We start from the raw sequence: 27847 nt of genomic DNA, 5'->3' as shown, positions 1-27847 counted from the left end.
GTGCACTCCCCCTGCCCAGCCCCCTGCTGAACACAGCCCAAATGTAGTGTGTGGAGGTGCAGCCCAGTGTTCACTGGCAGGGCTCACTGCAGGCCCTGTGAACCCAGGGAGTGCTGCTGTCCCTCCTGGCTTCCTAAAGCACTTCAGCATTTATTGCTGTGCTGAGTCTGCCTGGCCCAGGTTTAGTGTTCCTCCTTCAGCACACGCTCAGGCCTTCAGCAAACTCAGCCACTGACACAAGTTCCCTGGACTGGAAGGACCAAGCGACGTGAAAAGGAAAGTGCAACAAGGACCGACGGTTCTAGCAGGGATGAGCAAGAGCATTTACTGCCTCAGACAATCCTGCACTTCAGAACATGCTAAAGCTGACGAGACTTTGCTGAGGAGGTATCAAGATGTGGGTCTGCAATTCTGACTGCTCTGCATCAGATGGTGTAAAGCTTTCTGTTGTAAGGCCACAATTCTGGAGCTCTACTCAGAACTACCCCGGGTGTGAAGAGTTTCTTGAAATGAACAGTGGTTGCAACAGCTCAGTTTAGCTTCACAAGAAGTCTTCTCTAGAGAAGGGGAACGTTTATCTTTAAGACAAAGCAAAGGAAGATAACCTGGTTACCCTGAAACTTAATGCCATCTCTACTAAGCAGCCTGAAAGCCACAGGACTTAATAGAGTTGCTCAGTGCAAAGCACCATGTCAAGGACACACCTGTTTTGCATCGATTCGGTCTCCATTTCAGCTTCCATACCCCACTGCAACTAGAAGAGGGTCTAAGTTCTTTTGTCACTCGGTTGCCACGATCCACTCGAATTCCTAGTGAAGTCTATCACAGCCTGATACATTTACAGTCATACAAAGTCATTTATACCAGAGTATATCATAACAGGGTCCTTAATTAGTTCAGTCTATTGCAGAAGACGTGTATAGGCCTCCTCTTCCCTATCCAGAGGGCTTGTAAGCAGAGCTGCTGTCAGGAGCACTGACTGGGAATCCCTTTCCTTCCACAGCATACTAGGAGACTCCTCCCAGAGTCAGGACATCAAAGCAGATGTTGCAAACTCGGACTGGCTTGTTCAGATCAAATTTGATGATGGGAATCTCCTTTGTTGAGCACTTATGGCAGAGCAGGCGTCCACAGTGTCGGCTGTTGGCACAAGAGGGGTGGGGGAAAAGGGAGTTCACTCCTAATGAACACCAGGATTTTATCCTTTGACATTCCTGATCAGTGCTGTCATCTCTACAAACGCTGTGTTTATCTCATATCTTCTGCTGTCTCTCATGGAAGAGTTTACAAATACCAGAACCACACGATGCTTCTGTGCTGGTCTGTCACTGGAATGACTTCAACTGAGCCACCTGTGCTTTCTCTGGAACACTGGGCTAAGAAAATCTTAGCTTAACATCCCCCTAGCCCAGCATGTTTTGTGGAAGTTCAGACCAGTTAAAAAAGGCAACTCATATCTATGTAAGAGCAACTCCTTTTCAGCATTTTCAGCCCTCACAAACAGAACCCCAAAGCTGAGCTGGCAACACCTGCCCAAATGTGTCCCCTGTTTCAGGGCAGGTCAGCCCCACACAGGGCTGGTGTGCTCCCTCCTGCCTGTCCTGGATAAGAAACAGCCAGAGGGCTGGAACTTGGACAGGATTTCTCATTTACAGCCAGTCAGAACATTAAATGCACAAACTGCTTAAGATAAGATTCTGGTCAGACCACAAGTTACTGATCTAAGACAGGGGGGAATGTTTCAGCTGGATTAGTGGTTACACACCTGCATTAACATGCAGGTTCCCTAAACCACCAGCAGGAACAAGAATAACCACATTTGGAAGAGGAATCTTTCCCTGTAAGCACAGCAAGATGGGTCACGTTACCAGTGATGTTTCCTTGTCGTGACTCCGAATTTGGCAGTGCACTCGTAGCAGTTGGAGCCATCACACCAGGGAGGTTCTTTTGTCAGCATATCTGTTAGAGGCAAAGATGGAAAGACAAAATGGGCTCAGGCACCTCTTGAGTTCACTATACATACTAAGGAGGCTTTGTCCTGTTTTAGGTTGCAGCCACTATAATGGATTTAACTTCTTTTGCAGCCTTGTTCAAAGACAATGCAGAGTTGCTTTCAACATCATCACATTACCCACAGCAGCAGTTAAAAAGCAGTGCCTGGCTTTTAAGCTACATCAGACTACACAACCAGCCAGGAGCTTCCATGTCTACCCTTCCAGAAAAAGCACTATTTAAGTTTGACAGGTCTGCACTGTACAACTACTCAGCTGATCATGACAAAAACAAGTATTTCTGCCCCCACTGAAAGTAGTATAAAATTCTCAAGATCAGCCTGTCTGGAATAACTGCCATCTAAGTGAGGTGTCCAGAATTCCTTCCTTCACTGAAATGTCCCAGCAGCATGAGCTAAACACACTTCCCACTGCAGCCAGTGGAACTCACCCAGCAGCCTGAAGAGCAGCTGTTTTGTAGCAACTTGGTAGTTGAAGATGTTGACTCCCTGATTGTTGTTGACCCCAAGCCGAGCCCCAGCTCTCACTATTGCACGACACAGGTTGGCATTTCCCTTCATGTAAGCCAAGAGCAGCACTGGAAAATAAAAGCCAGTTCCCTGCTAGCAGAGTGGCAGGTTGTGGTACCCTCAGTGCAGAGCAGCATCTTCAGTTTTTAACTTCCTGTGCAATGTTTTCATCTTACTGTGTTTAACATATCACTGCCAATTATTCCAGCTTTCAGAGTGACATGCCATGAATACAATTTGAGTGGTTTTCAAGTAGAACAGCTGTTGAGTGTCACCCACCTGTGTTTCCTTCAGCATCAGGTTTGTCTAGAGGGTACTCTGGCATACACTCCAAGAAGAGGTCACAGATGGCTGCTGCATTATCTTTCCCATATTGTCCCAAAATATGCATTGGTGACTGGCCTCTGGGGAAAAGAGTTTGTTATCCTGATCAAAGTCTGCTTGCTACTGCAGTTCCTCATCCAGCTCTCCTGGTTTTTGAGTTTGGTTCAGACTCAAACACCTCAGTAACTCAGTCCCACACACACAGAATATTCTGAGGGGGAAGGGACCCACAAGGACCATCAAATCCAGCTCTTAAGTGAATGGTCCATAGAGGGATCAACCTCACAACCTTGGTGGTGTTAGCACCAGGCTGTAACCAACTGAGCTCATCTCAACTCAGCTGTCTTTTCTTGGTGGATGTCTATAATTTCCACAGGATTTAGACCCAGCATCATCTGCACACTTCACTCAAAGCTGTGTATAAATATTGTAATACAAGCCAAGTCCTTGTTGTTTGATTTTTTTAAACTGGCCATATAAGCATTTATTGTAAAACAGAATGTGGCTCTTTTAGTCTCAAGACTCTAAACCATTACCTGACATTAAAGGCTTCTGCATCCACATTGCACTCCGTGAGGAGCACCCGGATGTTGTTCAGCCGGCCGTGCATCACTGCCAGGTGAAGAGCTGCAAAGTAAAAACAAGGTTCAACACTCTGAATGTCAGCAAGAATTACAGCCTAATAAATAAATTAACACACCCTCAACCTTCCACTTCTCCCATCTTGCCTCTCAAAACCTCTGATTTCTTGGACTTTCATGCTGTTCCCCCTCTGCAGAACCAGCCTGGGCTCTCCCCAGATCTACTGAAGTGCTTGCACTGACTTGTGTAACCCGACATTTACCATTATTCCCATTTTCATCTACAGCTGCAAAGTCCACTCCATTCTCCAGAAGGACCGAGCAGATGGTGGGCAGGTCTTGCTGTACTGCCAAGTGCAGGGCAGTCTGGCGGTGCTTGGTCAGCTCGTTCACCTGGGCCCCTGCAAGCAGCTGTCAGGGTGCAAAAGGGACACGGTCAGTGACGGTTCCAGGGCTATTTCTTTGTGTCTGTGAATGAAGCACACAAGACTCCACTGCACAGAGACACTGCAGGGCCTCCAGCACACAGGAAATGCTGTCATTACTGAGCTGCTGCAATCTGTGTTTGGGTTCAAATGTGCAGAAAGGCCAAGGGAAGGTTCTTCAGGTGGGTCACAGCGCCCAGGGACTGCTGCAGACCTGTGGGAAGGCCACTGAGCCAGCTCAGCAACAGCACAGACTAGGGGAGCTTTCTGTTTCAGAGCAAGTGGTGCCACCCTCAGGTGCCCTCTCCAGGTTACAGCACTGTGTGTGAGGCCACCCCTGCAGTTTCCAGCAGAGAAAAAGCGACTCCAGCCCGTACCAGGTTGCGCACGATGATCTCGGAGCCAGCCTGCACTGCCAGGTGCAGAGGGGTCAGTTTGGAGGCATCCTGGACCCTGGAGTTCACATGGGCCTGGACACTGATCAGGAACAGCACACTCTCGATGTCCGAGTTCTGAACAGCCACGTGCAGGAAATTCCGGCCTTTATTATCGACCTGGGGCAGACAGGGCAGGTGAAATGAAAGCCATTATTGCTGGAGAACAAGTTGATTATGTAGAAGGACATATTTTCACTAAGAGACACTTGCTCCATCTACTTGAACTGCAGGGTCTTGTTCCTTTCACTGGCTGACATGAGAGACTTATCTGTTAATCACATCTAGCAGGTAATTTCTCAGTTTGTTATCTGCTGCAACTGCTCACTCAAGCCTGCTGCAGACTGCTTTATTTCTGCTTTCTAACCCTGGCACGGCTTGACCACACACTGGAGAGGACTGTTAGACAGGCAAAAGGTTAATGGCTGTTGTAGTGAAGCACTGAGAGCAGTTAATGATAAATTCAGTTAAATGAAACAAGCTGGAGTCAATCTGGCAGATAATGCAGGAGAAGGAAGCAACATGCAATCCTGCCACACTGATGCAAAGTGCACTCACAGAACCATGGAATGGTTTGGGTTGGAAGGGACCATCCAGTTCCAACCCCCCTGCCATGGGCAGGGACATTTCCACTATCCCAGGTTGCTCCAAGCCCCGTCCAAGCTGGCCCTGGACACTTCCAGGGATGGGGCAGCCACAGCTTCTCTGGGCAACCTGAGAATTCATTCTGGCTCAGTACCAAGCACATGTTGTTCAACTTTGCCTTGAAGCTGATGTTAAAGCATATTCAGAACTACTTGTATTTATAACTATGTTTTAGATATATTACAAGAGCTCACTAAGCACTGAAATACTTTACTAGTAATTAAACTTACACAGGGTAGGAAGAATCTCCTGAACAGCTGCCTGAAGTGTCACACCAGAAGCCTGAAGATACAGTTGGAGATTTTATAGTTCAGCAGGGCAGCATAGCATCTATTTTTCAGCTATTTTAGGTCAGCTTTTCTGGTTTGGATAGCTTTAGGAGAGCTGGGTAATAGATTATTTCTGTACTAGTCCAGCACAAGACAAGAGCAGAGTTAGAATGTTCTCCTCATGTACACACATGGCTGTTCCTCAGCTTAGCGCTGACAAGATAAGGTTTGACAAGACACTAAACCTTCATGTTCTTACTCACACACAGGACACACCCCCTCAGATTCCTAATAAATCCTCATCAGGCAATCTGGCATCTGGCAAACGGATTGCATGTACAGACACAAGGATGGAGCAGAACTGGCCTGTGGAACCACTGTTACCACAAAGCAGGGCAGCAACGAGACCACCATGGTTTGCACACTCGCAGCTTACCTGTTCAGCAGCCCCTGGTTCCCTCTTCAGGATCGCTTCAGCTGCTTTATTGTTTTTGTACGTCATGGCACAAGCAAAGGGAGTCATTCCCTGCCTGTCACGGACATTCAGCTTGATATCAGGATGGGAGATCATCAGCTGAATGATAACATTATGCTGGTTGCTAATGGCAACGTGGATTGGAGTTCTTCCTTCTGCATCCTAGAAGGAAAGCAGGAAGTTTCTTACACGAAGATCCAGTCACACACCAACCCTTCCCTAATTCTGAAGGGTCAAGCAAAGCCGGCAGTTCAGTTCTGTGGCACACCAGGCTGCCTGCAGCAGGGACACCAGAGAACTGCAGTGGGAGCTCAGACCCACAGTGCAAAGAGAAGCAAACCGGGATTTGTTTCTCCTACCAGGCTGACCTCAGTCCTGTGCTGGAGAGCCGTGCAAGTGGCTCAGTGTAACATCTCCCACACAGTCATCTGGGGGCAGAGATGGGCACTCAGATTCAATGGCAAATTCAACAGAGGTGGTTAATCCTTTGTCTGCATCAAGCAGCACTTTGCAGCCACGTGACTGTGCTCTGTGATTCATTCTGATCTCACTTTCAACAGCATCAGGACCTAGAAATGTTCTCCATTCATTTCTTTTGTCCTTATTTGTCAAGGTTTTGTCTGAGGATTAATGTGTAATCAAAAGTGAAGTGCAACTCATACTCACATCACCTCAGTTTACTCAGTAACAGAAGACACTTCCCAAACACACCAAAGTGGAGTGTTATGGAGTTTTACACTGTAGCTGATTTAATGATTAATTGCAGCAGAACAGAGCCCTGCTCCTGCCTTTAATTCACAGTAGGGGCAGAAGAGCTGAATTCTAATCATTACATCAGCAATCTAACACTGTACCATTATTTTCCTTCAGCACAGCCTCCTGAATTAACCTACCATATGGGCAGATAAGCCCTAGGCCTGGTAACAAGGGACAGGAGGGAAAGCAGAGCTGCATCGGCTCAGCTCTAAGAGCAGGATGTTCTTTTCCCCATCAACCAAAATACACCGCTGAGAGGAGTTTGTTTTCACTACATTAGAGGCAAGTAATCAACTTTCAAAATTGTGCCCAGTTTCTCCACACACCTGAGCATTGACATTGGCACCAAACTCCAGAAGGCACTGGATCACCTCTTCTAGGCCCCAGCAGGCTGCCAAATGTAGGGGTGTCTGTCCATCATGAGCCTCCTCTTCTCCCTCTCCATTCGGGCCCGGCTTTCTGGGACTATTCACATCACACCCACTGCAACACAACACTCAATTTACTGCTTAACCCAGATCTGAACTGTTTCAAAAAGGGTCAGAAAGAAGTTTACAAGAGCTGACCCAGCAACTGCTGACACATCCTACAAAAGCACAGAGCCCTGGTTTTAGTTTGACTCTAATCCTCAAGACCAGGATGGTAACAGAGATAACAGAGTGTGTCCAAGATCAGTCAGAATTCCTGAAGTCCCTCCCACCGAGAGCCTGAGAAGCACATACTTGTTACTGACTCAGGACAGCACTCAATGAACCTACACCAGGGACACACATCTGCACACTGCAAGGTCTGGGATTGGGATTTCCTGACCTGCGGATGAGGAAGCATCCAATCTGTTCACTGTTCTCATCAATAGCCCTGTGCAGGAGGGTTTGGAGGCAGCCACTTGGTCCTGGCCCCCAGCAGGTTGAATCACAGCCATGCCTGACCTGGAAGGAGAAACACAATGAGGCACTCGAGGCTTTTTATGTCTCCAGACTCCTCCTCTAGTCCCTGTCTAATGCTTCTGGAACACTGGCCCTCAGAGGCAGACCTTGAGATGCCTTGTGTGTTCTCTGGCAGTCACTGAATTTCAGGAAGCTGCTGTGAGGTCTTCCAGACCAACACTTGACTGGTTTCTTATGTAATCCTTAATTAGGTGGTATTTATTAACAATTCAAATATTCACCCATATACTTTGATAGACAAGTCTTAAGCCAGTTGGACAGGTTACCTCACTCGCAGCACCTACAGCAGATCAAGCAGCATCTGCAGGCACTGCCTTTGAAGCTCTGGCCCATTTACCTGCTTTTCTACACATTCAACTTAACAGTTTCTTCCACGAGCTGTACTGCTAATATTGGTATTTTTCTACTAGAGAACTACAAACTTGAGCAGTGAGCACTGAACACTTGTTCCACTCCACTTTCCAAGGTCTGCACATGAGCAGTTGCTGTGTTGACCCCAGAAAGGTTCTTATCCAATACCAGCACAAAGTCAAGTACAGTTACAAGACTTATTTCTCAGATCACCAGCACAGCTTTTAAACAGTTGTCTCAAGCAGACCAAAACTGGGTATCAGAGACAAGACTTTCAAGTAACTTCCTTATGAAGAAGATAAAAGGAGGTCTCCTTCAGTCTCCTCAGAAACCTCCTCTTGGATCACCTGTGCCTGAAAGTAAATTTGTCTTTAATGTAAATATAAGCCTTTAAAGGCCTTCTTGGTGCAACTTTAAGATGCACTAACGCACAGGCATGTTCAGTGTTATCAGGACACTGATCATTACACAGGCCTGGCATGCTATGGACTGATGCTTTCAGTGGATCTTTACTCCTTCCAGGATCTAGACAGCACATTCTCTAGTATTTTACTGCAGTGCCTGCAAGGGATTTGGCTGTATTTATAAAAGATTTCTGCACAAAAGAGGGACCTCTGGTGAAAAAAACCCTCTAAAATTAGTGATGCTGGACCACTGTGTTCTGTTCATGCACTGAGTTTGGTTTTGCTGATAACCTCTTTCGTTGCCTGCCCAAAACTCAGACTGAATTAAGCCAACTGACAGTCTCACCAGAGTTGATGCAATGTCTTCCAGGTTGTTTTCCAGGGCAAGCCACAGGGGAGGATTCCCCTTCTCGTCTGGCACGGACATGTCTGCTCCCCTGGTACAGATGGCATCCACCACCAGAGGGAGCTGGTTTTTGATGGCCAACTGCAGGGCCGTCTCCCCGTCCTGTGTCCTGCAGCAGGGACAGGTCCGAGGGTGTTACCACAGGGGTTTATAGCAAAGCCAAAGATCCCTCCTCACACGTCTATTCCTGCTGTGGTTTCTCTCCAGCCAAGCAAACACACCACGCTCATATTTCATCACAGCTTTGTATTTACCTTTCTTCCCCCCTTTAGTAGCAAGTGATTGATTTCTGGAGTTGGAAAAGTGAGTGTTCTCAGCTCACAGACACTCACTGCCTTCAGTGCAGCCATTATTTGAACAAGCTCCTTCAGAGCCAGCCTCTGCCACAGCAGAGAACAGCTTTGTCTGCAATGTGGCAACACTTCAAGCACCAGTCAAACACCAACTGTTAAAAGCCTCAAGTCCCAACAGCAGCATTAGGCAGTTTGTACCCCTGACACTCATGGCAGTTACAGATTGCCAAGTTTCCCAGCCAGCCTGTCAGTCATGTGAGCAGACAAATGTTCTGCTAAGCCTGATATCGAGTTGTCTTGTAGGAGATACTCAGGAGGCAAGTTCTACTGGAATCTCATTGCTGGACCTACAGCAAATTGTTTCAGGTGGCAGCAAACACGCAGCTCCAACAAGCTGGCAAATGGATGGGACTGTGCAAGTTCGGTGTCTCTGGGCCTGTCTCTAGGGCTCAGAACTGTCATCTCCTCCTGCAGCCGCTAGAGGAGGTACCGACCAAAGGAGCCACACTCAGGGCCAAGTTCACACACGTGACCCCTCAGCTACAGTGCCATCAAACAGTGACAAGCACAGAACTGTGCACAGGTCACAGTCTGAAACCAACCTCAAGCCATTACACCAAGGCATTCGTCCCCACCTGCTCTACTCACACATCCAGTTGAGTGCTGGATCAGTTAGGATCTTACCTGACATTTATATCTGCCTGATGTTCCAGCAGGAAGAGGGCACTCTTGCTGTCCTGCCTCTGGATGGCCATGTGCAGCAGAGTCTGCCCATCTGCCATGGTGTCGTTGATGGAGGCCCCCGATCCCAGCAGCTGAGCTGCGATGGTATGCATGCCTGGGGGGTTCAAGCTCATCAGTATTTTACTTTTGGGTCTCTAAAGCACATGCACTGAGGACTAACAGAGAGCAAAAGTGCCCTGACAACACAGTGACCTGATATGAAAACAGCAGGGAGTTCACAGAGGAAAATTCCCCAGAGCTGCAAGTACAGCTGTGGGCTAGAAATCTTCCACTGTTACAGGTGAGCACTCATTTCTAGAAGATGAAGAATCACCTAAAGCTCTCCTTGACAGCTCCTCTCCAGCAGCACAAGCCAGAACATGAGCACACAACCTGCTGTTTTATCTTTTAAAAACACTCCTGTTCACATCACAGCTTCCCCAGAGTTGTGAATTGTCACCCTGTGTGGAAGGTGCATACCTGTCCAAAGAGCCAAGCCCAGCACAGTCTGGTCCCTCGAGTCCTTCAGACTGAAGTCAGGAATAATTTGCAAGTTGTTGGTGGCATGAAGAGCATTAGCTACAAAAAAGCACCAGGAGTTAGAGCATTCTTGTACCTGACCTGCAGTCACACACTGGGAGCTGCTGCAGCAGCAGCAAGGTCACAGTTTGAAGTGGGCTGTTCCTTGAGCAGCCAGTTGGAAAGATCTGAGCAAGACACCTTCAGCTTCCCTGACCTGACACTGCTTAGGATTGACAGTATTTCCACTACTGCCCAGTCTGAATACTTACACTATAAAACATTCCATTCTCTAGCTAAGAGGCTTTACCCTGACCCTTTCTACCTGCAATGCTGAACACACTGGCACACACAAAACTTGGAGAATGAAGAGTGGAGGCTGTACCACAGTGTGGTGGCAGCATCCCTCCTTCTCAGCTCCTGGGATGGAGGAGATTTACCCCAGTTCACCTACTCCCTTCTCAATCCCACTTGTGGTAGGAGACAAAGCTGGCCCTGCTTCAGCTGTCAATCTGCCCTCCTGCTGCTACAAAGAAGCTGAACTAGCAGCATTTGATAAACTCATCTGCCAGTGTTTGAGTACTTAAGTCTCAACTCTCTTGTAACACCAGCATTACCTCGTCAAAAATCCTCTTACTGAGAGTTAAGGGAGGCAGAAATCTCACCACAAAGACGCCTTTACCCAAATTTGATTCCAGCATTTGAAGGGATCTCAGTTGTACAGGTAGAATAGAACCCAGGATTAACTGCTCAAGTCCATTATCTACAGTGGAGAATTCACAAGCATTCACAGGCAAAATAATTTTCTAGTCTTAACAAGCAGATAATTTAAGGCTATATTTAGCCTGTCTTATTAATTGCTCTACTTAAAAAACGCTTACAGTTTGTCAAACCCAGCTCAGATGCCATCCTGGCACACCAATTCCCCACAGCACCAACAATCTGAACCAGCAAATCCCTACCTTTTTGTTCCAGGATGACTGACACCACATCTGGGTGATTGTAAGCGATGGCCATGTGGAGGGGAGTCTGCAGGTGAACATTCTCTGCTGTTGGAGGAGCAGATGAATCCTTCTGCCCAAGCGCTGCCTCTGCTGTCTGGATGTTGGGATTGGCTCCCTGCTGCAGCAGTTCTGCTGTCAGGTTTGCCAGGCCGTGCCTGCAGGCTGTGTGCAGGGGGGTTTCTCCCTGCAATGAAAACAGGGTGCTGGCTTAACAGCTTCACACATGGAGAGAAGCAGCTTTTAAACCACTGTTCCCACAGGAATTGGTGTGAAGAGCTTCACTCCCAGGAGCTGAAGCTCCTTAGGACTTACAGACTACTTAAGTCAGCTTTTATTAAGGACTATCCCACCAGGCACTGAGGGAAGTGTTAGAACTGGTGATGCTGCAAGAAGTCTGGTCACCAGGAAATACCTGAAAACATGCAAAGGTTCACAAAGTGCTCCAGCTTGCTTTAAGCTATGGTTTAGCAAGGAGAGATCTCTGCTGGCTCATTTCTGAAGAGCAACAAGGAAACTTTCAGGCTAAGTTTCTGCTTTTACCCGTTTGTTTTGGTGGTTGACTTTTGCCCCGTGAGTTGCTAGGAAGAGAGAAGCGGCCTCATTTCCTGCACCAGCTGCCCTCTGAAGCAAGCAGTTTCCTAAAGAAAAACCAGGAACACTGTCAGAGAGCTATTCCAACCACACTTGGATACTAACAAGCATGCTAACACCTTCCCCACCACCTTACAACACTGAAGTTTGAAGTCAACAAAGCAAATCTTGCCTATTCGAAGCCCCTTTTCAACTCTGGACTGGCACAGGCACTACCATTTAGTACTACATGCAATGACACATTTTGAAACTCTAAAGAGGATATCAGAACCTGGCAATGAGTCCAGATTTCCTCTCACTTCCTGCAAGTCCAGCTCAGCCTGGGGCTGTCAGTGCTCCAGCTTTGGGTAAAGCTGCTACCACCTGCCATTCACTGCGCAGCAAATGCTGTTAAACCTCATCCAGCTCCTCCCAATGCAGTCAGCATTAAGCAGTTAACTCACAAGCCTTCCACCTACACAGAAATACAAACCTCTGGTTTACCTGTCACTGTGTCTGGAGCATCTGTGTTGCTGCCTCGTTGGATCAGCCTCGCTGCGAAGCTGTTCTCGTCAAAGGAGGTTCCATTCACAACAGGGGCGTCCTCGAAGGGGTTCACAGACTGGTCAGACGACACGGTGATGTACTGAACTGCCAGCCACAGAGCTGTGCTTCCCTCATGATCCTTCAGCTCCAAGTCTAGTCTAAAAATAAGAGTTGGTGTCCCCCAATTTATACCTTAAAAAGTGGTTCCCCAGCTCGGCTTAAGTTTCAAGAGGCTGAGCAGCTGCACTGGTTCATCTCGTAGCTCACTGACAACTCCTGCTTGCCAAAAAACCTGCTGTAGCTCCAGTTACCTCAGAGAACATGGGAATACTCTCACAGCAGCACAGCACCTTCTGTGACACTACATTCAAGCTCACTGCTCCCAGCAGTGTGGCCCTGGTAGATCTGGGCTCCCACCAAGTACAGCAAAGAGGCAACTCCTGTTGTATTTGAGTAAACTGTGCACAAGAACTGCAAATTCCACTGCAAAGAAACTGAGTCAAACAAAGTGTTCTGCTTCACCACCCTGGGGTAGCTTTAGGCAGAACCCAAGAACATACTGAGACATTTCAAGAGTGTTATCACTCCTTTTAGCTCCACTACAAATGGAGGTTACACTACATCACCTTTGAAATTATTTCACCCTCTTTGAAAAAAAAAACACAAGAGTTGCAGTTTGCTGCTCCCCTACAGTAGGGCAAAAACCCCCATGGCTTCTGGCACCTTCAGTTATGCAAAGCCTTTACACTTCTGCATCCCAAGTCTATTCCTGGTCTTACTCTAAGGCAAAGAGGCACAGATGAGTTGCTCAGCCAGGTTTCATATCTTCACTGTACCAGTTAACACGGGTTTTACACGTAAATGGAACTTACTGCTTGCACTGGAGCAGCTGACTGAACACAGGCTCGTTCCTCACCACAATGGACACGTGTAACGGGGTCCTGGAATTGCAGCACAAGTTCAGTGACATCAGCAACAAGTGACACACACGATTTTGTCCCTGGTCATCCACATGCCCTGCAGATTTCTGGGCTTGGCTCCTCTCCTTTCAGAAGGGCACAAGCACATCTTGAAACAAAGATCAGTCTGCTCTCCTAGTGGACATGCTTTCAAATAATTTAGTGTAAGCAACTCAACCTAAGACTGAACTTCCAAGGCAGAAGCACAAGAGCTGGATCTATCAGCACTGTGGACACACAGCTCTTGTCCTTGGAGTGAATCAGCTGGTGTGTAACTGATACACTCCAAGTCTTCCATTTCATTTAATACACTTGTTTTCCAGCCCAACCTAACCTGGGAAACAGCTTCCTAAAACAGCCCCTGCACTTCAGATGACACACTGCAGATCCTGCTTTGCTCTGAGGTCATTTCAGTTTCCCTGACAGCTTCAAAGGGAAGCACTTTTCAGGAATACTGTTTGGCACCTTAGTTGGCCTTTTTTCACTGCTCAGTGATTCAATAAAGGCAAATTAACTGTGTGCCACGTGTCCTAACACCATCCACTCACCCCAGCTCTCTGCAGCTGGGCTCTGATTAATTGGCCATGACAGGGAACCCTTCAGCCTGCACAGCTTTGTGCTGGGAGTGCTGCCCACAGGTCTCCAGCTGGGTCCATGAGTTCACCTTTCCTGCTTTCCAGTCTCCCCTGTGCTGTGCTGGCAGAGCTGGGCACGTTCTCAGCCTCTGATCAGCACAGCACTGCCTGTTAAACTGGTGACTGCTGACTTGGCTTCCCCCAGTATTTACCTGCCTTTGCTGTCCTGCATGTTTGGGTTGGCTCCTGCCTGCAGGAGGGACTCAGCAATCTGTGCCATCTCTGCCATGACGTCAGGGGAGTGTTTCTTGGGGCTGTAGGAGGCCACGAGGTGCAGAGGGGTCTCCTGGTCCCCCAGGGTAGCAGCATTCACACGGGCACCGTTTTTAATGAGAAAGTTTGCAGCGAATTTATCTCCTTTGGGGAAACAAAACAAGGTTATTTGAGGATAGAAACACCCCAGAAAATGGATATACAGGATCTCCCTCCACACCATCCATTCATTCCAACACAAGGGTCTGCTCCTACAATGCCTCAGCAACAGGTAACTTCAACCCTTCACTGCAAAATCAGGATTCAAATACTTCACAAGCCCTGGGAAAATGTGTTTTGCCCACAGGTGACTCAAGTTCACACACGAGTTTATTATTACTGTGACAATGAATTTGCTAGTTCCTCTATCACAATAATCCATTCACTGAAGCTATGGCTACTGAAAGGTAAACCTTCCTTCTCAGAGCCCCAGCTCAGACTGAAAGCAGCAGAACCAGAGGACAAATGCCAGCATTAACTATGAGGAGCAGCCTGCTGCAACCCTTCCAGTGCTCCACAGGTCTGCAGCCATCACCACACTGACCCAGAGGGTCTCCTACTCCTCCTGCTGGAGTTTCATTCACAGGATCAGACACCAGCTTTACCCTGTTTAGGTATGTAGGAGATTAAAGGAAGAAGTTGGGAGGTGAATTTAAGTTTTCTGAGCCCAAAATAACTTCTAGGAGTCCCAGAGAGTTTGCTGTTAAAAATAAACTCCTGCTTGGCTCTCTGGAGCAGAGCTGCCAAAGACATTGCAGGAACCAGCAGCACGAGGTGTTCACTGCAGATTTTTCCCACACTTTGACCACAGGCCAAGATGCTGCTGATCCAAAGCCTTCAGAGTGCTGTGGCCATGGCAACCAGGTCCTGCTGTGCTGCACTTCTCAGCAGATGCATTTCCCACTCTAAGGTGGAGAACAGCTCAGTATAACCCTGGAGTTGTACTCAGGCTCCAGTGGTAACTACACTGCTATTCCCCAGAGCTTTGACAATGTTCAGACTGCACCTCCACCTGCTCCTCATCTTCTTTCAGTCCCATTTGGCTCCTCTAGAACTGCTGTGCAGCAGCACAGACCCTCGCTGTTCACCAGCACAAAGCAGCATATGGTGCATTCAGTCCCAGTCCAGAAAAAGATTTCATCTCTGTGACTCTCATGCTGTCACACTCGATTCAGCTCTTTGTCACACAGACATGGAATTGTCAGATCAGAACATTCCCAGTGTCTCCCTACATTTCTTCCTTTGGTAGGCAATGTTCTAGGAGACTGCACCAGGATGGCAGTTTCCCCAGCCAGCAGCCTAGTCTCACATCCCAAATAAGAGGCTGTTTGCTTTTAAGTTTAAAAAAAAAAAAACAAACAAAAAACAGGACAAAGTTCACCCTTTCACTACAATCTTCTCACTGAAGTGACAACTACAATGTGACACAGGACAAGACTTAGGAATCACGGTGGGAACAACTGGAAGCTAACAGAGCTTCCCATGCCATGCCTTACCCCTGTGGATGGCTTTGTGCAGCAGACTGCAGCCCCTGGGGTCTGCCCTGTCCACGTCAGCCTTGTGGGCCACCAGGGTGGTGGCAATGCCCTCCAGCCGCTGGGCCAGGGCCAGGTCCAGAGCCAGGTCTCCATTGGGATCCAGTTCATTGAGCTTCCCAGGAAGCTGCAACACAAACACACTGACACTGCAGACAGCCCACCAGTCATTCCAACCAGCACGGCCAGCCCTGCAGCTCCAGTGCAAAATCCCAGTGTGGTGTTTTGGTGAATGCCTCCTGCTGTTCCATGACAAATCAGCTGTGTCAACTCACAGAGAGTTCACTCAAACATGTCACCATACAGGCACAGCCAATGCAGGAACAATCATTCAGTTATTCCTTTAAGATGCCTCCAATCCCAGCTGGATTAGCAGCTAAGGGTGCTACACACCAGTAGCTTCCAGTTAAGATTTGAGGCAACTTAAAGTACTTAATGAATAATTCCTGATAATTAATACTTGAATTCTACATTCTCCCTAATTGGGGGACATCTTATTTGCTATTTAGTATTTAGTTATTTAGGAGTTTTTACCCAAACAGAACAAACACCTGTTACTTCAAACCTTCAGCAGAAGAGGGGAAGCATTTGCTCAAAGAAATGATTTTTGCTGAACTGCCCCAAAGCAGCAAAGTTGACTGTTACACCAGTCAGTTTTAAATGTAGGATCAGGTAAGGGATTTTATTATATCCAGTCTGTTGTGTGCAGGGTGTTTTAGAAATGTTCTGAATCACTTCTGAATCATGTTCTTCACAAAGCCTCTGTTGCTGGACCCCCATTACCCAGCTGTGACAATATTAAACATGCAAATCAAGGATTAGTGACAAAACCACTGACAAGGCTCAGACTGGGAGTTCAAAACCAGCTCCTCGAAACACCAAATTCCAGGAGAAGGCTCAGCTCAGTCTCACCTGCGAATCCATTTCTATAAGGTACAAGAAGACCACATCTTCCCTCTCCACTTTAATGGCCTTGTGCAGAGGATATTCTGTCTTGGACTTGAACATCTTGTACAGTAACTGGGCACTCATGCTGCTGAAATCTTCCTTGCGCAGGTCGTCCTGGGAGCAACCAAAGAGAAGGGTGAGCAACACTCCTGTCTTATTTACAGACCAGGAATTGCACAATGGAATTCTGAAGTTCACTAAACAAGTTCCATTTCGGTAACGTTTTGGCAGGAACAATCCGAGATAACCTTTTGAAATCAAGATTTAGTCGGGAAGTTTTAAATCTGACATTTTAGTTCCAATTTTTCCTCCTTTTTTTCTACAGACATGGAAAACTAGCATTTCAGCAGGCATTATGGCAGCTTAACATCTCATCTTAAAAACAATCCTGTCTGGGCTTATTCTTAATTCTGACAAAAAAAGGTCTACAGCTCTTGAAAACAGACAACTCCCCAGAACTTTGAAAAATTATCAATAAAAGTGAACAGAAACTTAGGGGCATAAAGACCTAAATGAGTTAGTGCTCATTTGACTAAACAGAAACCACTTCATTTCCAGGTAGAATTAAGCATCAACAGTTAGGAACCAGAAGCAGTCAACAGCTAAAACTGCTTCAGATACAATAATCTTTTTTTATGCACTAACATATCAAAGCACTCCCCTGGGCCTTAGTATCAGTCAAAGAAAGTACCATCCACATCTGGATGATGCATTTTAGGTTTAGAATTATCTAAATCCCCACACACAAAGTCTCCTGTTGACAAGCCTTCTTGTGAAGGCCAATCCATTGCTCAGTTAATCAAAATTCCTTCAGAATAAAGAGCTCAGAGCAAGTGAAGCTTCCAAGTCGGTTCAAGACCATTTCCCTCTCCCTCCATCACTGAGGATAAACTTTCCTGGCTTCCAGGAATTATTTATAGAAGTAAAAGCAGGCCTGGGATTTGTGACCTGTATAGACAGAGACCAACTATGGATGAACTTCTAAACAGTTTGGAGGCCAGACTGGATAAACAACCCTCCTGCTGATTATTATTCCTTTGGCTCAGGGAACTGAGACACTCTGTACAGTGAGGCAGTTCCAAGGAACAGAACAATTCTTCAGGTTATGAGCTACTCCCCCCCCCAGACATTCACACCAGACAGACAATGGATACAACCTCCAAAGGCAATTAAAAACTCTCAAAGGAGCCACTAAATGTTCTTTGCTTCAAACATGTAACTGTAGAGAACCCCAAATAACACAGTGGCAAAAGTCCATGTCATAAAGACAGCCAGGAGAGATGGGAAGGGAGGAGCCCCCCTGCCTCAGGAGCAGCCCCAGAACTCACACCAGGGCTCAGCTTTTCATCAACCCTGCTGTCAGTACAACAGGTCACCTCAGCCACTGGAAGTTATCAGGAAACCACGAAATCCCCATCCCAGCTGGAATGCCTGGAACCAGGAGATACTGCTGAGGTTACACACTGCAGAGAGTTCAGCACAATTCTGACTGAGTTCCTACACTGTGCAAGCACTTTGGCTCTCATTCCCTCCTGCCAGGACTCACCCAGTGACTGGCAATGATCTCTGCACAGTAGTTCAGGAGGGTGCTGGCACTCAGCTCCTCAGCAGTCTGGTAGAAGCGGATGCAGTTCCTGACATTAACTAGTGACATGACTCCTTTTTCACATCTGTCAAAACAGGAAAGCCAGTGGTCAGCAATCCAGCAGCTGTGCTGCAGGCACTGTCCCATCTCTCACAGGGTCCCAATCCTCCTTTTCCCAGATGCCAGCACAAAATGGCTTGGACTTGCTTTTCCATAAGGCTGAGCAGCATAAACATCCTTCAGTCAGAAGCCCTGAGAGCAGCTTCCCTAAGAGCAGACTGCCATTGGAATCCATCCAGCCAAGGCCTATGATCACACCACACTGCAGGAATCCCACTTCTCCCCAGGGCACACACTGCATTCATTCGCTGCTGTCAAGTAGGGGAGATTGTACCTTCCCAGGTCACAGGCAGGGGTTGTTCAGACTGGATACTGGGGAAATTCCTCCATGGAAAGGGTGGTCAGGCCCTGGCACAGCTGCCCAGGGCAGTGGTGGAGCCACAGCCCTGGAGGGGTTTAACAGACCTGTGGATGTGGCACTTGGGGACATGGGTCAGTGGTGGCCTTGGCAGTGCTGCATTAATGGTCAGATTTGATCTGAGAGCTCTGCTCCAGACTAAACGATCCCATTATCCTGTGATTCCATACCTACCAAGACATCTAATAATTCCCAGTGGCATCCCACACACGGGCCTGTCACTGGACCACCATGAGCAGACACCTGCTAAGCTCACAGCACAACATGAGCACAGCTTTTAGGCTGGCACTAAGCTTGGAGGCAGTTTTAGCACTAGTCTTACAGATATCAACACCTTGGGTCAGCAGATGTGACAGCAGTTTAGTCTGCTCCATGTTGGAGGCACACAAATCATGGATTATGGATGTCAGGTACTGCTACAGACACCCCTTGGGCCAAAGGTTATTCTAGCAAAGGATACTCTGACTAAACCCAAGGCTTTGAAGTGGCACAAGACTTGAGGAGGTTTCAATTTGTACATTCAGGTTTCTCACTGGCACTAAATGGTTTTTCGGAGCACTCCACATAGCCAGGATGACAATCCAGCCTCTACTAGAATCGTAACTGTAATCTCAGAATGGGAAAGCATTGCACTGTTACATTAACCTTATTTCTGAAGAAAAGTTGCCACCAAGATGCACAGAAGAGCAGTTGTTTAAATTAAAATGTCACCTATTTTAATACTGCAGGCCACCTGGCACTGACTCTTCCCAGTGTTCTCTAACAATTCCTTTCCTGCAACTCTCCAGAGCCTGGTGCTTTTCCACTGACCTCTTCTTAACATCACATTAGGGTTAATGGTTTGGCTGGGAGGGGAACTGGAAAGTAACTATATCAGCTATGAGAAAAACTGCTACAGTTTCACTGGAGAGCAGGGCTTCATTTCCCATCTCCCATCCACTGTCAGGCTGTATTAGTAAAACCTCAAGGCTTTGCAAAAGCATAATTGTAGCCAATTGCCAGCAGTTATTTCTGTTCAAACAAAGTTGAAGAGTTCAAGCAGATTCAGTGTATTTACTAAGACTCACCTTTCCCTAAGCAGCTGGAGCTGGAATTTATTAGCCAGTTTCATGAGCTCTGTCAGGAAGATATCATCTTCTCTGAGCTCCAGTTCATCTGTGTAGATCCACCTCAGCATTGCCATGGTTACCTCTGGGTCAGCATCTGCTACAGGGAGCAAGAACATTCATGAAATACCTAAAAACAACCTGCAGCTCAAGCAGTTGCTGTTCCTTTGACTGCTGAAAGTCAGAGCTGCCACGAAAAAAGCCTTGTGGAAAAGTGTACTGCTTTAGTTCAACCAAGATGGCAAAACAGGGGCAAAACTGGGCAAAGGTGAAAGTAATGGCAATGTTGGCACCAAGAGCTGGAAAAGCTTTTCCCACTGGAGCACTGTGCAGAATGCAGGGAGCCCTACAGCATCATCTCCTACCTGCTACACAAACGTTGCAGATTTAGGGGCCAGTGATGCTCCATAAAGTCCTTGGTCCCTCACAGATGGCCAAATACAAAATCCCCACTTGACAAGCACAAAGCCCCTTTCTGATTTAGGAATACTCTCTCTGGATCACAGCCTTATGCTGTGAACTCCTGCATTCCAAAGGTACTTTGTTACCCCTTGGGAATGACTCCAGAGCACTCCCAACTGCTGGGAACCTTTTCTAGGATGGGTGCAAAAGTGCCAGTTCCAGGAGCTGCTCAGATTTCAGGTGTTTCCAAGACTGCTCACAAACTGATGTTTTACACAGTGAGAAAACTCAACCCTGGGCCACAGGACACGACATAAGCCCGATGGCCAAGGACCTTTGTCACCTCCTCACAGGGGCAGTGACAACCCTTCTCACAAGGATGCAGATGACAATAACTCCAGGAAGTCCATTTACAACAAAAATACCATTTGTTTAGAAAATTAACCTTAGTCCTTTGAGCTGTTTTGTTTTCAAAATGAAAAAAAATTAAAGTTAAAAACCTTTGAGAGACTGAAATACCCATCCTAAAACATCTTTAGATCTGCAGAGCACCAGCAGTCCTTGGCATGAACAGCCTCCCAAGAATCAGGAGCTTTGAGTAAGGCAAGTATTTTTTTTGGCAAACTCGAAGCAGTCAGAAAACCTACTTGAGATGCACAATCAGCTCTGCCTTGGCAGAGGGAAGGGCGCATCTCCTCCCTCTCAACAAGAGAACATGTGTTCATCTCTGTCTACCCTTCAGAGATTACAAAACAGATCCCATGAACCCTAAAGACACTCGACTGCTGTCTGTATTTTGGAGATAAGATTCAGGCAATCTCAGCTTGCAAGTCCTTAAGAGAACCACAACAATATCCAGGGAGCAGCTTGTTGCTTGTTCCAGCTATTTCATAACCTAATCCTTGTGCCATTTCTCAAATTTTATACAAAATTCAATTTTCCAGTGGAAGGTATCATTTACCAGCGCCTCTTTTAAGCATCATTCTGTAACAGGAAGTGTTGGCACTGTTAAACATGTCAACTGCAGTTACAGTTGAGATTTTCAGCTGAGCTGTGGAGCCAGAAATGCTGTGCACTGCCACTGCTAACACCACCACAATTAACATAAGAGCTTTTTAGTGATAATTTTTGTTAGCATAGCACTCAAATTAAAAACTCCTTGGCATCTCTTTTCTTGTGGCTGCAGAAAGACCCATAAATCACATTGCAAGGAAGCCCATGCCTCATAAAACCAGCCTGCTGTGACTTGCTGCTCGTTTCCAGTTTGTCTGCACTTGGGATTCATGAGAAGATTCAGTGCAGAAAGTGAAGCCAGTGCTTAACATTCAACATGCCAGTCAGCAGCCTGCTGAACCTCATACCTGGTTTTAATGCTCATAAATTAATTGTAGAAGGCTCTTCCACGCTGTTAAGGACAGGAAAGCCTGTCAAGAGGTTCAATCTGCAGGAACACTGCCCAGGGTAAACACATGCAAGGAACAGCTCCAGCAGAACAAAACACTCACACAGGAGATGGGCTTGTAGAAACCTTCTCTTCCTCACCTGGTTTGCAAAGGTCTCAAAGTGCCAAAGCAAACACCTTTACTAACCCCAGTATCTGGATTCACTTCCCACACAGCCCATGTTAACAAGCAGCAAGGGATCCCCATGGCACACTGCAGAGAAATGATGCACACTACCTCCAAAAGCCCTGGCCTTAGAAAGGAAGGAGTAAAGTTCCTCCAAACAGATTTGTTTTTCATTATGTTTAGTTGACTCTAGAAAAGGCAAACAGGCCACCAATCTCAACCCCTGTTTGTTAAAGAGAAAGAAGGCAGGTTATTGATTTCACCAGCACTAACACCCAGGTCACAGGCTCACCACCACCTGTCAGAGACACTGAAATCCGTAATCAGCAGATCAAACACAACTCTCAGTGGACAGCACTGGTCTGGAAGGCACACAGGGAACCTTCCCCCGACAGGCCCTTTCACCAGTCACCCTAAAGGCAATCAAAGCATCCCATTCCTCAGCAGGGACTGACCTGACAGGTCCAGCTCGTCGGTGGAGGCGAGGTTGGCAAGGCTCCACGTGTCACTGCGCGCCGCCAGCACGAATTTGTGAGCTCTGATGTGCTTGTCCCCAACCTTTATCTTCAGATCACTGAGGAAAGAGCATCAACATGGATAATGCAGACTCCCCCTGTGCTTGGATACATCTCCACACGTCCTGGTATCCACATTTAGGTTCAAGTTGTTGGAGGCTTAAAACACATTCAGTTTGTTAAGCAGAACATGTCAGGTGACAATTCTTATTTTTCTAGGGAGAAATGCAATCACTCATCAGTATTTCAAGTGCTCGGTCAGGTTGGTATTTTTTGACCATTTCAGAATGAACAGCAGAAGTTATGAAGAGCCAACAATCTTGAGGTTAAATATTTATGTCACAGTGTCCATCCTAATAGTGTCAGCCAAGCACCAATGGTTTCAGGCAACACCAGCAAGAGCACAATGCTGTCTGACAGCAGGCTGAGTGCAAGGCAGAACCCCCAGCTCCCAGGGGACCAGCTGCCAAGAACACCCATTTCATCCTGACCCCTTTCCACCAGACTATTCTCTGGAGTTAGAAAATACCTGCCCTGCTCATTTGAAAGGCCCACGGCTTGCAGATGTTCTGGCTGTGTAGGTGGGCTGTGCAGACCATTTTGTGACCCAAGGCTAAAAACTACAGGACAAAACAGAGATGTTCCTGGACAAAACCTGCACTGGGACTCGCCACCTTTCTTGTTTTATGACTTGTAGGTCCTTCCAGACCAGTGTTCTGTGCTTTAAAGCTAAACAGAAATAAAGTGATGCAACTCTCCTAACATATCCTACCTGACAAATCTTTCACCCAGCAGGCTACAATGAGTTCTTGCAGGCACAGATCCTTCTCTCAGAGAGGTTCATGAAGAGATGGCAGGGCAAGGAAGTTTAACCAAAATAGATTTCCCTCTTACATGACTAAACTCCTTTACTATCTTGGCATTGCTTTCAGGAACAGCAAAGAAATTGAGAAATATCACTGTAGTTTCACAACTAAATCAACTCAGGGATCCAGAGCATTGGAGGTGATCCTTAATGTGCCTATGGAAAAGAAACCATTCAACCTAATTATGTGTTGAGATTCAAAAATACAGTATCATGTGTATCACTGCATCACACATCACTAATAAAACCAGACAAGCCAAGTCAGTCAGGCTTCTTTACAAACAAAAGGAGCACAGAACTGGCTGCAAGGACAGAGCTTTTAAAGAAAGTCAGGTTTCCAGGTATGTTGTGTAATTATTCCATCAACTAGACCAGTTCAAAGTCACTTCTGTTCAGAGGCAGCTTGGCTGTTTACAGTGACCATGGTCAGTTTTCTCTGAATTTGTCTAAAGTGTCAAGTCTTGGAGACAAAGTTCTGCTTAGAGCTGGATCCAGTGTGCCACCTGATCTTCCAACTGCAACTATTTCCCAAGCACTCCCCCTAAGCCCAGGGCCTGGAGCAGCCATGAAAATGGTCCCCGAGGGGGCTCCTCACCTGTACTGCTCCTGCTGGTAGAGCTCAGCCACGATGCCGAGCAGTCGGCTGACGAAGGTGTCGCTGGCATTGTCCTGGTTGGCCTCCACAGCCAGGAGGCTGCACCTCCTCTCCGTGTCCACCAGCTTCTTCTGCAGCTTCACGTACTCCTGGCGGAGCAGCAGCAGGTGCTTCTCCAGCTTGGCCACCTCCTCTGCAAGGCAGGCACAGCATCACCCACGCGAGGCTGAGACGTGCACAGCTCTGTTTGGTGCCTGAGGGGAGCTCACCCTCACATTACACATGGAGTTCATCACACAGCACCCCAGCAAGAGCCTCTCCCACTGTACCTGGGCATCTCACCCCCAATATTAAACCTTCTATTTCATATTGTTTCCATAAACACATCAAAAAACAAAATACAGCGATAGAAGGCACTTACAAAGGAAGTTCTGAACCCTGTTTTGTCAGGAATGCTGTAAGTGGGAACTATGGTGGGCTAGAGGACAAACTCTTGGGTTCTTACCCATTTTTTCAGGCTGGTTAAGATGTCATTTGACTTTACAGCTGAGACTTAAAACACAAGTGAGCATCAGAACAGTTGCTGAAATAGCTACTGTCAGCTAAGAAACACCTTAAAAATCTAACCAATGACTTGAAGTGGGAAAGTTCCTACAAGACTACTCCCTACCAGCCAGGAATTCATCATTCCATGACTTTCCCTCAAATATTTACCAAATGTCACTACTACAAACAATGAGGAACTGAGCTCTGTTGATCAGTGCTTTCTTCTTGCTTCTGGAGAAGTTCAACAGCACAGCTGACCTTGGCCTTGCAGACAGAACACCTCACTCAGCCTCTCCTCTCCCAGCTCTGCAGCAAATGCTCCCTCCTAAGTCTTTTAACTTAACTGGTGCAATGGATGAACAGAAAGCAACGTATTTTATTGTGTGTTTGTACTTGTATCCTCTGAAGGTACTTCCTTCAACAGCCTCTTACTCAGCTTCATCCATTCCCACTTCACAAGCATCATCTCCTTTGGGACAGCTTCCCCTTTCTACTGAAACACGCTGTGATTTCAGAATTGTGCCACCCCAACCCTCAGAGAGGGTTTGAAATCCTGCTGTGGTCAGGCCTTCCCTCTGAAGATAAACGTAGTGCTGGTGTTCTCAGAATGAGAAGGGCACATCTACCGAGCAGTGGCTTCCTGGTTGATTCAGGAGGAAGGGGTGAGGGGACACGAGTCCTGCTGTCCCAGCAGGGAAAGCAGGAGTGTGACAGGAACCCAGAGCGAAAGACACCGAGAACTGCACCAAAAATTGGGGTATGAACACCCCCACTGTCACACAGCCAGAGTTTCAGGTGCCACAGGAATTCAAGCACCAGGAATGAGCTGCCCACTGAAGCTCCCAGCACAGACAAGGGCTGCACCTCCCAGGCCAGCCCTGGGAGTGGGAAGGTGGGAATAAAAAACCAGCAGCAGAGGCGACATCTCCAACACTGCCATTCTACCAAGGTCAGCTCCCTGCCTCCAAAGCAGCCTGAATTCAACAGGGCACAAGGTAGAACTACCTCAAGACCCTAAAAAGCAGTAACTGAGGCTTTGTGCATCACTGACAATCAGGCTGCCCCCAGGGCAAGCCCAGACAATCCCTACTGGCAGTGAAAACCCCTCAAGGAACCAAAACTGTGAGAAATCCTGTTTTCAGGTTGACAGCACGTTCTTCCTGCAGCCTCTCTGAGAAGGACTGAGAGGTATTTGCTTACTTAACAATCACAAGAGCTGTAAAATAAGAGCTTCTGTTATTCTACATGACAACCTGCACACCTGTTGTGTAGTGGCCACACTTGAGGACAATATTTGATCTCAGAGCACGTTTCAAGTGCACGTTCAAGACAGATCTCAACATCCAGTTAATCAACACTCACTGGAAAGAGCAAAAGCCTCAAGTTTTCCCTGCATTTTGTTCACTTGACGGGTGAACAAGCCGAATGCACAGTTACTGCAGGCACACACCCCTCTAATGAAGATCTCTGCCTCAGCACACTGGAGGGCCAGACTCAGGAAGACACCAGTAAAGTCTCTGGCTAACCATCAACCAAAGGACTCTGAGAGTCCTTTTGAGAGCAACTGGATGGTGGAATGCAAAGAGATAAGCAGGGAGGCAACAGGCAATGGGGAGACAGATAGCACATCCCAAAAACTACAGGGAGGGTCTAGTGGAAGCTTATATTGCAGAAACTAGTAGAACTGGTAAATTCCAAGTGCTTTTCCAAATCCCATCAGAGTAAATGAATTCGGATGGTGTCAATGACACCCTTCCAGCACAGCAGCAGCACTGCAGGAGCCCTGCAGGGCTCACCAGAGCCTGACAGAAGGACCCATCACACTGCCCACCCCACCCATCATAAAGCACTCCCAGAGGCAATAAAGACAAACTTTTGTTTGCTTATGAAGCGGAACCGAGTGAAATACTTCAGAATAATAAATTATTTCCTTACCCCCTCGAGTCAGGTCCTTCCTCCACTGCTCCACACCCTGAGCCTCAGCCCCCCCAAGGCTGCACAAGCCGCTGCTTTCTTGTTCTGCCTCGTTTTTGCCCGCTTTTGATCTTCACCCTGACTGACACCACCCCAAAGCTGCCCAGCAAACTCCCTGCTGCTTGACATTCAAGCCTTAACCCAACACTTTTCACCCACACCTGCATGTAAGCTGCATGCAGACCTTTGGTATTCGTGGTACAGAACTCACAGGAACCACAAATGCTCAGCCCTTGTCCTTATGAACCGTTCAGTTTGTAGGCAGGAACTGCAGCAAATCTAATTCAGGACTTTTGTACACAAAGGCAACACCTCCTTAAGAGAAAGCACCGGGTTCTGAGCAGATGAGTAGTTTGACAAGCTCCCTTCCTCAACAAGCAGTCACTTTCCAGCTCTCTAATGCCATCAGTTCTTAACTAGAAAAATGTTCCTGCACCTAATTACCTCGTCTGAAGGAACCACATGAGCCTCCCTGCCAAGATACCCTATGGAACCAAGTGAGGAGAGCTACAACTCCAGCTCATTCCTGTTCATGCAGGACCATTCACTGCCCACATCCTTTCTTCAGCCAAAAGATCAGAGAATTACCGAGAAGACTCTCTGAGCAGCACAGGTGTCTGCACCAGGGCTTGCACCAACTGCAGGCTGATTCTGCAGAGCAGGACCCTGAGCCAGAGCCTCAGATCCCTGAGGGTCTCAGTGGGGGAAGCTTCAGCACCTGAAGCCAACCTGGACATCTGAAGCCCCCCAGAACTGGTCACCAAGGCTCAAATGCAAGCCTAAGAGGCTGCTCAGCTAGACATGGAGCTGTGGTATTCCAGCACTCAGGAAGTTTGGAGTTGCTCTAAGGATTTATCAAACCAGCCTGACCACAGCATCCGCTCAGCTGATCCATGACAGAGAGCAGCATCTGCTACATCCCAGGCCATCTTCCACAAGTGGTCCTGCGATTCCACCACTGTCTCAGAGCCGCCCTTCAGGAGCTGAAGGCTGTGCCTTGGAGACTGGAAGCTCATTTCCTTTGTAACTCGTGGCATTTTAGCTGAGTTTGCCGACTCAGTTCCCTCCGAGGAGAAAAAGAGGAACCTCGTCTTGCAGAAACGAGTAGAACTGTAAAAATCCAAGCGCTTTTTTCCGACTCCCGTTAGACTGAACTGATGTGAACGGTGTCACAGGCACCTTTCAGGCAAAGCAGCGGCACTCCGGGAGCTCTGCAGACCTCCCCAGAGCCTGACAAAAGGGCTGGGGCACAGGTGACCGGGAGGCTGCAGCACAGCCCCGGCAGCTCCATGGAAAGCCGGCCAGGATGAGCCCCCCGGGCCGGGCGGCCCCGCCCGCGGCCCCGCCAGACCCACTGCCCGCGGGGAGGGCTCGGCGGGACGTCCCAGCGAGCTCCCCCCGCCCGCAGCACCCCGGAGCCTCAGCGTCCCCACACCATCCCCACACCCTGCCTCCTGAGGGACGAAGCCGCCCGCGCCCAGCCCGCCCCGGGGGTGCCCGCCCGCAGCCCCCCGCCACCTCTCGCTCGCCTCCGGGGCAGCCCGTCCCCCCCCGCCGCGGGCAGGGCGAGCCCGCCCCGGGCCGGGGAGCGGCGGGGGCCACACTTGGGGCAGCCCCGGGAGCGGCGGAGCCCCCGCGGCCCCGGCCCCGCCCGGCCCCTCTCCCGGGCTCCCCCCCTCACCTTCCGCCAT

General features: G+C 47.9%; 1 protein-coding gene across 2 annotated transcripts; it reads right to left on the bottom strand.

Annotated features, from left to right (window-relative positions):
- Positions 1 to 294: 294 nt before the first annotated feature.
- On the bottom strand, positions 295 to 27847 carry ANKFY1 (ankyrin repeat and FYVE domain containing 1). 2 transcript variants are annotated; one of them, XM_027882083.1, is made up of 25 exons: positions 27838 to 27847; positions 23637 to 23829; positions 22117 to 22235; positions 19653 to 19791; positions 18069 to 18192; positions 16487 to 16636; positions 15536 to 15701; positions 13940 to 14144; positions 13066 to 13134; positions 12152 to 12351; positions 11618 to 11715; positions 11036 to 11261; positions 10035 to 10133; positions 9516 to 9669; positions 8479 to 8647; positions 7241 to 7359; positions 6757 to 6913; positions 5636 to 5836; positions 4229 to 4405; positions 3690 to 3837; positions 3382 to 3472; positions 2801 to 2925; positions 2443 to 2589; positions 1869 to 1959; positions 295 to 1140 (listed from the first exon to the last, which is right to left on the bottom strand). In XM_027882083.1, the coding sequence occupies exons 1-25, from the start codon at positions 27845 to 27847 to the stop codon at positions 1008 to 1010; spliced, it is 3510 nt and encodes a 1169-aa protein (XP_027737884.1). In that variant the 3' UTR covers positions 295 to 1007. The 2 variants fall into 2 exon arrangements, with proteins under 2 accessions (XP_027737884.1, XP_027737885.1); XM_027882084.1 differs by having other exon boundaries at positions 1008 to 1140; positions 19653 to 19788.

This window comes from Empidonax traillii, unplaced genomic scaffold (genome assembly GCF_003031625.1).
Source record: "Empidonax traillii isolate 1590-97213 ecotype Southwest subspecies unplaced genomic scaffold, ASM303162v1 scaffold101:size1699134, whole genome shotgun sequence".
Taxonomy (NCBI): Eukaryota; Metazoa; Chordata; class Aves; order Passeriformes; family Tyrannidae; genus Empidonax; species Empidonax traillii.
Note: the sequence above shows the minus strand (reverse complement) of the source record. Positions and strands in the feature narration are given on the sequence as shown.

Bases quoted from the DNA above. Each gene is read 5' to 3' on its own strand.
- ANKFY1 (XM_027882083.1), bottom strand. The intron at 11,262-11,617 runs GTAAAAGCAGAA...TTTTCATTGCAG, and splicing joins TCAACCACCAAAACAAACGG to GGAGAAACCCCCCTGCACAC. The intron at 3,838-4,228 runs GTACGGGCTGGA...GCACCCTGACAG, and splicing joins AGATCATCGTGCGCAACCTG to CTGCTTGCAGGGGCCCAGGT.